Source organism: Octopus bimaculoides, chromosome 7, assembly GCF_001194135.2.
Source record: "Octopus bimaculoides isolate UCB-OBI-ISO-001 chromosome 7, ASM119413v2, whole genome shotgun sequence".
In the NCBI taxonomy this organism is placed as follows: Eukaryota; Metazoa; Mollusca; class Cephalopoda; order Octopoda; family Octopodidae; genus Octopus; species Octopus bimaculoides.
In genome coordinates, this window is record NC_068987.1 from 5,403,654 (window position 1) to 5,414,591 (window position 10,938).

Here is a 10,938-nt window from a genome sequence, read left to right on the forward strand (position 1 = left end):
CTTCTTTCAGTTTCCGTCGACCAAATCCACTCACAAGGCTTTGGTCGGCCCGAGGCTATAGTAGAAGACACTTGCCCAAGGTGCCAAGTAGTGGGACTGAACCCAAAACCATGTGGTTGGGAAGCAAGCTTCTTACCACACAGCCACACCTGCACCTATTCACATTTTTTGAATTAATCATTAATTATCCTGTAACTTTGAGATTTTGGGGTTGTGATTGTTCATTTCTAGAATGACATTGTAGGGTAGACGTGAGAGGCCCAATATGGCTGGTTTGAACGTAAAACAGAATATTTGTGCTGGATATGGCCGGTTTAAATGTTAAATGGTTAAGCAGTAGAAATCTCAGCGAAATAACTTGCAGTTCTCTTCCTTTATTATATAAGTTCAAATTTTGCCAGAGTCAATGTTGCCCTAAATTCTGATAACAAAAAGCCTCTTCCTCAGAGTGAAAGGTAGACTGTATGATGCATGTGTGCAAACAGCCATGCTACACAGCAGTAAAACATGGGCTGTGACTGCTGAGGACATGCGTAGGCTTGCAAGAAATGAAGCTAGTATGCTCCGCTGGATGTGCAGTGTCAGTGTGCATAGCTGACGGTGTAAGCGCCCTCAGAGAAAAAGTTGGGGGTTGATACAATCAACTGACCCCCTTTTCCATAAAACTGCTAGCCAGCATTGTTAAAGTGGTGAGTCGGCAGAATATGTTAACTTGTGGAAGAAAATGCTTCACAGTATTTCTTCTGGCTCTTGTTATGAGATCAAATCCTGCTGACGTCAAACTTTGCCTTTCATTGTCATGGTCATTAAAATAAGTACAAGTTAAATACTGGAGTCGGTGGCCCCTCTCCTCAAATTTTTATCATCTTGTTGGCATCATCATCATTTTAATGTTTGTATTGATGTGATTGATCCACTTTGACTAGTGACTGATCTGCTTTGACTAGGTCCACTTTGACTACTGATAGATCCACTTCGACTAAGATATTTGACTAGTGACTGATCCGCTTTGACCAGGACATTTGACTAGTGATTGATCCATTTGACTAGTGATTGATCCACTTTGACTAGTGATTGATCCATTTGACTAGGACATTTGACTAGTGATCGATCTACTTTGACTAGGACATTTGACTAGTGATTGATCCACTTTGACTAGGACATTTGACTAGTGATTGATCCATTTGACTAGTGACTGATCCACTTTGACTAGGATATTTTACTAGTGACTGAACCACTTTGACTAGGACAGTGTAAGAAGTTACAAAAACGTGAACTAGAATTATGTACAACCTTATTCTCACCAAAGGGGATTTCAACCAGATATTGAGACCGTTTTTTTTTTTTTTTACTTCTCTCAGATCCCTGTCTTTTGTTGAGGAAAATAACGTACGAGAAATTGAAGGACTGGATAGTCTATTTAGTCTGGGTGTCTCAGATACAGAGCGATTGTGTGATAATTTACTAGAAGATTCCGATTTACAGTATGTACTGACGAGCTATCAATACGAAATGAATACAGGTATGTGCTTTCATATATTTTCTGTATTTTTATTGTGGATTAGAAAATAACCAAATAATTCATTTCTGAACTCTGCTGGTGCCATGCAAGACTTCAATTTGTAAATCAAATCAAATCACAATCAAATGGAAATCATAGTTGTGGCCGATGTCAGTGCCACCTGACTGGCTCCCTGTGCCGGTAGCACGTAAAAAGCACCATCTGATGTGGTTGGTGCCAGCCCTCTTGTGCTGGGCTGGTAGCATGCAAAAAGCACCCACTACACCCTTGGAGTGGGTGGCATTAGGAAGGGCATCCAGCTGTAGAAACCTTGCCAAGTCAGATTGGAGCCTGGTGCAGCCTTCTGGCTTGCCAGTCCTCAGTCAAATCATCCAACCCATGCCAGCATGGAAAAACGGACGTTAAACGATGCTGATGTTTTATTTCTTTCTCCTTGCAGAGCCATTAGTAAGCGTCAGCTTTGATTGGGATGATGAATCCATATCTTCTTCACAGACGACCTCATTAGCAGATTCTGCGGAGTTTGATATGGTAGATGTCTGTGATACTAACATGCGTACCACCTCTGAACAGCTGGAATTTATTCATAAAAAATGTTTACCGAATGGCAGATGTCGATGGTGAGTAGCATAGCTTTTATCTTTTACTGGTTTGAGTCACTGAACCGTAGCCATTGTTTTGAAGGGGTCAGTCAAACAAATGGACCACAATATTTTTTTTTCTCAAGTCTAGTTCTTATTCTGTTACTCTTTTACTTGTTTCAGTCATTCGACTGTGGCCATGCTGGAGCACCGCCTTTAGTCGAGCAAATCGACTCCAGGACTTATTCTTTGTAAGCCTAGTGCTTATTCTATCGGTCTCTTTTGCCGAGTCGCTAAGTTACGGGGACGTAAACACACCAGCATCGGTTGTCAAGCGATGCTGGGGGGACAAACACAGACACACACACACATATATATGATGGGATTTTTCAGTTTCCATCTACCAAATCCACTCACATGGCTTTTGTCGGCCCAAGGCTATAGTAGAAGACACCTGCTCAAGGTGCCATGCAGTGGGATTGATCCCGGGACCATGTGGTTGGTAAGCAAGCTACTTACCACACAGCCACTCCTACGCCTATATATATATATATATATATGTGTGTGTGTGTGTGTAAGCATTTATCCCAGCTATATCTGGCCCAAATATTCTGTGTTTTATGTTCAAACTGTCCAGTTTCTCTCTCTCACACCTACTGTACCATGTCACTGTGAAAATAGTGATATCATTGAAAGCTGTGAGATAATGTCTGACCACTTCACAACTACATTTGAACACAGCAATCTGAATGGTCAAGAATTTATCTGAGGCTTTTTAATTGGGCTGATTTATTTGAATCCTCCGTTTTCTACTTTCCAGGCACCAACTGACACCGAGTGAACAAACATCTGTGATAATGGTTTTGAGTAATTTGATTCTTGAGCTTGGACCAAGGGAACGAGTTGAAGTACTAAAATTGCTAAACCCCAATAGAAAACTTTCTCATTTCAACATGGATTCTCTTGTAGGTAAGGGAAACTGAGGACCTATTTATCTGTTCTTTCTCATTCCTGAAACAGCGTTTCACCTGTTAATGTATTCAGCAAGGCTTCAAAGCAGCAAGCTGGCAGAATCGTGACCAAACCGGGCAAAATGCTTAGCGACACTTTGTCGTTATGTTCTGCCAAGGATGGCTTTGCTTTTCATCCTCATGGGGTCTAAAAACTAAGTACCAGTTGGGCCACTTGGGATGATGTAATTGACTTAATCACTTCCCCAGGCAAGGCTGTGAACTGGCAAAATGGTTAGCATGTCAGACAAAATGCTTAGCAGCATTTCTTCCAACTCTTTGTGTTCTGAGGAGTTTTAAATCCTGCAGAGGTCTACTTTCGCTTTCATCTTTTCAGGGTTGTATTATTGACCTGCCTTCTCCTATTAAAATTGTCCTTGACCCCTGAAATGGACTGGTATCTTTGTTCAATGTGAATATGGTGAACTCAGTCATTTGCATGCCATGGAAATTGGATAAATGGCCCTTATGAGCCATAGGGCTTGAGAAAATAGAATTTATATATATTAGGCTTGCCAGAGCGGTCATGTTTATAATGCACTTAGCTCTCCAGTACAATTTACAAATACCTGTAAGATATTTATATCATGTGCTGTATATTTTTTTTCATCCATTTTGTTGATCTTTCTTTTCTATCCAGACCCAAGCTGGGTAACCGAGAAAAACATCAAGTTAGTTCTGGATTATTTGAAAAGTCCAAAAGCAAACCTGAGCTCATTTAACGAATACAAAGAGTCACAGAAACCTGTTCAACGGAGAAATAGGAAGAAACCTCAGGTAAGGGAACGACACATTGTTTTATTGGTTTCTGGCATTGGTTGGCAATATGTTATTTTATACTCGTTTCAGTCATTTGACTGGGGCCATGCTGGAGCACTGCTTTTAGTTGAGCAAATCGGCCCCAGGACTTATTCTTTGTAAGGCTAGTACTCATTCTCTCGGTCTCTTTTGCCGAACTGCTAAGTTACGAGGAAGTAAACACACCAGCATTGGTTGTCAAGCAATGTTGGGGAGACAAACAGACACACATACATATATACGACAGGCTTCTTTCAGTTTCCGTCTACCAAATCAACTCACAAGTCTTTGGTCGGCCCTGGGCTACAATAGAAGATACTTGCCCAAGGTGCCATGCAGTGGGACTGAACCTGGAACCATGTGGTTGGTAAGCAAGCTACTTACTACACAGCTACTCCTACGCCTATATGAACAGTAACAAAAGAAACCTCACAGGTCTTAAAGGTGTACCACATTTTTTTTGTTTTAGTTCTCAAATCTGTTTATCTCAAGTCACGTCAACAAGTTTATCCTTGTCCTCTGCTATCATTGTCAGGCGCTGGCCTTTTCTTACTTGTACTGTAGCAACAATGGTTGTCTCCCTTGAAATAACCTTTGTCGCAAAAGATATTTTGCAACTTAAAAGAATGCTTCATAGAAACAAATTATATCAGTAAGGGACACTCTCAGGTACACGTGCACTAGTTTTAATGTAATTCTAGAAAGGGAAGCCTTAATATATCAGAATGCTGATATCTTTATCATCTTTCACATTTTAAATTTTCGTCAAAACTGCAACAGGTGCAGATGAGGCTGTGTGGTAATAGGTTTGCTTTCCAACCACATTGGTTTAGGGTTCAAGACCCTTGTGTGACTCCTTGGGCAAGTGTGTTTTACTCTAGCCTCAGTCCAACCAAAGTTTTAAAGGGGGATTTGATGTAAACTGGAAGAAGCTGGTCAGGTGTATGCTTGTGCTTAACTGTCTCTTTGTCTTAACATCACACAGTAATTGTAAATGCAGGTCACCATCATGGAAGCCGTTGCTTTGTGTCTAGTGTTTCTCTTAAAAACTTATCTGTCCACAGAGAAATATTATCTTACTAGGAAACAAGTGCTGGCCATAAAAATCCACTTCAATAAATTATCTGACCCATGGAAAAATAGACAGTAAAATGATATTGATTTCAACACTTGAAACCAGCCTACCTGATTTTGCACCCGGTATTGAGTGCACCCATCCAACACCATTTTAAAATATTCACATCTAGATTATATCTTTCCAATATAATTGTAGCTGAAAACATTTTATGTTCTAAAAAAACAATTTTAATGAGTTATTTCACTAAATCTCTCTAAATTCTATATTTAAAAATAAAAAAGAAATTGAAACACAAGCAATGTATTTAAATACAAATATGATTATGTAAAGGTGAAATGCAAATTAGTAACCCCAGTTTTTTGTAGTTATTGGAATGATTGAGTGTGGTGGCCTCACAGGCAATGTCTAGTGACCAAGATCTTTGGTGATATGCTGTGCTTGAGAAGACTCGTCAAGCCAAATGAAATCATAGCCCTGGCTGATGGTGGTGTCCTGTAACTGGCATGTAAAAAGCACCTTTTGAGTGTTGGCCTTACAGACGCAATGACCAAGACCTTTGGCATTATACTGTGCTTGAGAAGAAGACTTATGAAGCCAAGTGAAATCGTAGCTGTGGCAGATACTGGTGTCACACAACTGACATCCGTGCTAGTGGCATGTAAAAGCATGTATCACACTCTGAGGGGTTGGCATTAGGAAGGGCATCCAGCTGTAGAAATCACACTGGAGTTTGGTGTAGCCCCTCAGCTTACTAGCCTTGGTCAAACTGTCCAACCTATGCCAGCATGGACAACAGACTTTAAATGATGATGATGATAAACAGACTGGCCACTTGTTTCTCTGGGGTTGGTCAAATTGATGTGTGTATATAGATCGCTGACCACTACATTTATATTTTTGTTCTCCTTGTTTCTTTGTGTTCCTTTCAGTTGAAGAGCGTAGCTCGAAACGCCAAAGACTTTCTCTATTCCCGAGCGTTAAACTAATCCATTTGTTGTTTACACCACCTGTCTTCGTAAATTCCCTCATATATATATATGAATGAATGAATGCATGATCAGATATCTATATTGTTATGCATTGTTTTATCTTTTGTTTTTTTCTTTACAGAAGAGAAAAGCCAGCAAACCTGAAGATCAAACAGAGAAAAGGGTTGTACAGGCAGTGAAGGAGAAAAAAAGTGGATTTTTCCAGAAAGAAATTGTTGTGTCATTGTCTCTGCATGAAGCATCGGATGAAGAAGTGGACATTGATATTATTGGATGACAACGGGGCAGATAGTGACTAATTTATAACCACTGTCACTAAGACTAATAGCAAAGACATAGCCCCCACTCCCAAAATAAAGCTCTGTAAATATGTTGGTTTGTGACTTCTTTCATTTTTAACCCTTATTGTGACAAATTTTCAGCTGGAAACCCACCTCATACTGGTCAAGCCTTGGGGGGGGGGTGTTACTGACATGAAAAACAACCAGTACACCCTATTAAGTGGTTTGATGCTCTACCGTGTATAGGTTGGATCTAACATGATGCAATTTATTCTAATTAATTTTCTTTACTTGAGGGGATTTATAAAATATGTAAATGTTTGAGCTGACAACAATGGGGCCACATGTTATAGAAGTTTTTCAAATAATGCTGTTATCTTTGTCAATATATTTTATAGCAGATGTAAAAAAAAATCTGGCTTTGTAGTTTCATTAAGCCTGTTAATTGAATGTGTTTTTTTGAGTCTTGGTGATAAAAGTCTACAAGAAATATTGGATGCAAGCAGAAGATACCTGTGTTGTAGGCGACTTGGAAGGAATAGTTGTTAGGTTCAAGAAAATTGGGTCTTAGATGAGCAAAGACAGGATGAAAATATAGACGAACTGTCAGAATGGTGACAACAGATATAATGATAATGAGGAGTAATCTTATGGGGGAACATACAGTTTCTTAATTCAAAGGAAAGAAAAAGGGATTAGTTCCAAATATAAATAATGTAGATTAAATCTGTTTGTGGGAGATCATGTCATCGTGAAATCTCATTATGGGAAGATTGCTCTGAAGAGTTAGAGACTAGAGTTACTTTTGTACTTTTATTTTCTGAGTAAAGTGAGCTCACAGAACTATAACAGGTTTCATATATTAATCAGGTGGAAGATATATCTGCACCTCAATAAGGTATTATCAGAAGAGAATAACTGTAAAGAACATTTCTTTTTAATAATTCAGATAAAATGTGTTAATTGTAATACATTTTTCAACTTCATAGTTTTGGATTGAATTTTGATTAAAAAGAAACAAATTCTGATAAAATACCAAAGTAAGGATTCATTAACATCGTTAGTCTGGAATATGAACTTCTGGAAGCGTCTGGCAATTGTCTTTGTAATCCAGTTATGATCAACATCATAGTGAAACTGGTAAAAAGATTTTGGTAATTAATCACTCTGCTAAGTACTGCATCTGGTTCACATCATTGTTATTCGTCGGTGATCAATTTTCTCTAATTGGACTAATCTGCAAAAAGTTAAGGATAGTCACAACTTCTAACATTTTGTTTCAAAACAAGCATTTTTTCTTTCAAGTATATATATTTTGTAGTTAGTCACTGTGAGACATTGACCTTCAGGTAAATTACGTAGTTCCAGAAGGAAGGCCTTCCTCTTTCAGGTCTGGTTGGTTTTTCTTATTAATGTTTCTGTAACTTAGCTTCTTCTAGGTAGGGGATGTTAGCCCTACACAAACCCATTTTCACTTCTGAGAAGGGGTTGTCCATAATTAGCCTGGCCTCTCTCCTTTGACTTCTGCAGCATGGAAGGCCCTTCTAGGAGCTTGCACAAGTCACCGTAACAAGGGCTGGATCTTGTGATACTGCTAAAGTTACAAAAGGGTATGAGGGGAAACTGGGTTTTTGCCCAACCAATAAAAATAAGTCATCTACATGAGGGGTAAAAATTATTAAAAAAAAAAAAAAAAAGGATACGGTTTAAGTTGTTCAGCAAAATTCTTCATGTCATCTTGGAGTAATTCCTGTCCAGCTGGAGCCACAACTGAGAGTTCCACAAGGTAGGAGAGTGAAAGAGGTTCAATACTTTCTACATTATTTGGTTGCAGCATCTGTAATGGAGACGATATAAACTGTTAATCTCTCTAGATATATACATACACAAACACGTTTCAAATACCTGCTCCAATAACCCAAATTGGACACAGCTGCGAAGTGAAGAAACTACTTTTGATAAATAACAGCTAAGGGGAAATAACTCACGAGCCAATGACGATAATTTGGAGATGTCCTGGTCCGGCCTCATAGTTGTTAGCCCACCTTCCACTCGTCTCCCAGCTTCTGTATCTATGGATCCTGTTGAACTGTCCAACCTAGAGAGCCCACGTTAAAGTATGACGATACACAGGTACCAAATTAACGGGCGAAGTTATGAAGGCCACTGAAAGAGCCCAGTTAATTAGGGAGTTAGAGAAGATGCAGTTTGGTTCCTTGCCAGGGAGAAGCATTACTCACGCTCTCTATAATTCACCAACTACTGAAGTATTAGGAAAAAGCAAACCATTGTACTTAGCGTTCGTTGACCTGGAGAGAGCGTTTGACACAATGATCCCTCATCTGTTGATTGCTGTGAAAGCTAAAAGAAGAACGATGGTGATTGAAATGGATGGGCAATGTATTTCATTAGAAATAGGGACACAAAAGGGATTAAATGAATCATCAGCCTTGTTTTAACGGTTAATATCTCATTCTTGCAAGGGTCAGACAGACTTTGATGAGGCAGATTTTCTATGGCTGGATGCTCTTCCTGTTGTCAATCCTCACCTGTTTCCGAACAAAGTAATATTTCCCTTTAGCCAGTTATTTTTTTTGCCATGGAAGACTGGAAATAAACATCCTTGGTTGTATGATAGTGTTGTTATTTTTACAACCATCACATGATATCAAAACAAAGGTACACACAGAGGCTTTGGTTGGCCCAGGGCAATTATAGAAGGTATTTTACCCAAGGTGCTGCACAGTGAGACTGAACCTAAGACCACATGGTTGGGAAGCAAGCTTCTTAACCACACAGTCACACATGCCTCTTTTACTTGTTTCAGTCACTTGACTGCGGCCATGCTGGAGCGCCGCTTTTAGTCGAGCAAATCGACCCCAGGACTTATTCTTTGTAAGCCTAGTACTTATTCTATCGGTCTCTTTTGCCGAACTGCTAAGTTACAGGGACGTAAACACACCAGCATACACACACACACATATATATATATCGATAGGCTTCTTTCAGTTTCCGTCTACCAAATCCAATCACAAGTTTTGGTCGGCTCAAAGCTATAGTAGAAGACACTTGCTCAAGGAGCCACGCAGTGGGAATGAACCCGGAACCATGTGGTTGGTAAGCAAGCTACTTTCCACTTAAACTTTAAAACAAAAATGAAAGAGAGAGAAAGGCAACTCAACTTACTCTGAAAATTTTGGAAACGGTAACTTTCATTCTTCCTTTGTGAAAGAAATATCCTTTTATGACATATTCATAATCCAGCCTGAAAGAAAAGATAAATAAAAAAAAAACAGGCATTTTGTATTCAGAATGTTTGAAGCAAAAAAGAAAAGTGAGAAAATATCAGGGAAGTTTAAAAAATTTTTTACCTGAAACCCATTTCATTAAGAAAAGCGACAACATTATCTGAGGTCCCGACATCAACATAGGTCCTCACCAGTGTGTGACGGGTTTTGTCCCCGACTTCAGCCTGGCCAATGTAGCGTAAATGCCTGGAAATATGTAAACAAAAAAATCATTTAAGGGAACGCAATTTTGTAGTCCAGGGGTAATGAGGTGAAAATAGTAAATGGGTCAGTGGTAGGCCAAAAATTGAAATTATATGGAATACTGATTTTAGAATCAGTTTTTTTCATTTTTTTCTTTTTTGGTGGAACTTAAGAACCAAATATTTTCTGCTCTATATTTAAGAGATGAGGAATTATGTACATTAATTTGGTTGGCCTGGGGCCATAGTAGAAGACACGTGCCCAAGGTGCTGCACAGTTGCACTGAATCCAAGACCACAAGTCGGGAAGCTGCTTCTTTGCCATACCACCATGGTTGGTATATCATATTTAAGTCTACTATTTCTGGTATGTTCCTTCCATTTTAAGAATGGTAGAGTAAGTTTTGAAGGAGATTTAGCTGTCAATTCTAGCAAGTTGAGTGACCTAGGAGTGAACTTACCATGGTGCATTTGCAGCTGTCAGACTATGACGTACTCTGTAGAAAACAGCCTGGCTATTCTGGTTGCTGGTTCCTCCTGATGAAGAAAAAACCAAAAATATAATCATCCTAATATCTTCATGCCTCTTGGCCTAACTAACGAAAAAGACTGGTCCTTAACTATTTAAGGCTAGGTTTAATTTCCCCTTTTATCTTTGAGTAAACAGAGTCTTGCAGATAAACTGAGACCAATTTTAAGCAGTTGACCTTCTTGATTACTTTTTATGGGGCGTACTTCAAGCAAGGACCACACTCGAGTGGCAACCGTTTGAAGACGTGCATCGTGCGTGCGACACGCAAAATGAAAAAAGCGAAGGCTGTGGCAGCTGCAAAAATTCACGTTCTCACATGGAAGCAGTAATTGCTCAAAAGGGTGGCCATATTCTTTTCTACTCTAGGCACAAGGCCCGAAATTTTGGGGGAAGGGGCCAGTCGATTAGATCGACTCCAGTACACAAGCGGTACTTGATTTATCGACACCGAAAGGACGAAAGGCAAAGTCGACAGCCGTATTGAGTGATAAATGCTTTTGTAATAAATGTTACATTAAAATTATATCTGCCTACTAACATTAATTTAGTATTTATAACCAGTTTTATGCATCATAAAAAGTGTCTCAATTTATCTGCAAGGAGAGATTTGAAAGAAATTTGGCTGCTATTTTTAGTAGGTCGAGTGACAAAGCAGGT

The 10,938-nt window shown here is 39.2% G+C and overlaps 2 protein-coding genes across 2 annotated transcripts in view; one reads left to right on the top strand and one right to left on the bottom strand.

Moving 5' to 3' along the window:
• LOC106883203 (uncharacterized) overlaps window positions 1-6,348 on the top strand; it is a 13,796-nt gene extending 7,448 nt beyond the window's left edge. Inside the window, exons 3-7 of the mRNA XM_014934125.2 lie at window positions 1,362-1,522; window positions 1,962-2,142; window positions 2,924-3,072; window positions 3,754-3,890; window positions 6,100-6,348. Of these exons, the coding sequence (XP_014789611.1) occupies window positions 1,362-1,522; window positions 1,962-2,142; window positions 2,924-3,072; window positions 3,754-3,890; window positions 6,100-6,255 (784 nt within the window). The 3' untranslated portion in view covers window positions 6,256-6,348. The remainder of the gene's footprint in view (window positions 1-1,361; window positions 1,523-1,961; window positions 2,143-2,923; window positions 3,073-3,753; window positions 3,891-6,099) is intronic.
• A 705-nt stretch (window positions 6,349-7,053) lies between these two features.
• The window catches only part of LOC106883204 (mediator of RNA polymerase II transcription subunit 18), a 5,755-nt gene continuing 1,870 nt past the window's right edge, over window positions 7,054-10,938 (bottom strand). The window contains exons 2-6 of the mRNA XM_014934126.2: window positions 10,211-10,286; window positions 9,631-9,753; window positions 9,446-9,524; window positions 7,963-8,096; window positions 7,054-7,496 (exon numbers count right to left, since the gene is read on the bottom strand). Of these exons, the coding sequence (XP_014789612.1) occupies window positions 7,448-7,496; window positions 7,963-8,096; window positions 9,446-9,524; window positions 9,631-9,753; window positions 10,211-10,286 (461 nt within the window). The 3' untranslated portion in view covers window positions 7,054-7,447. The remainder of the gene's footprint in view (window positions 7,497-7,962; window positions 8,097-9,445; window positions 9,525-9,630; window positions 9,754-10,210; window positions 10,287-10,938) is intronic.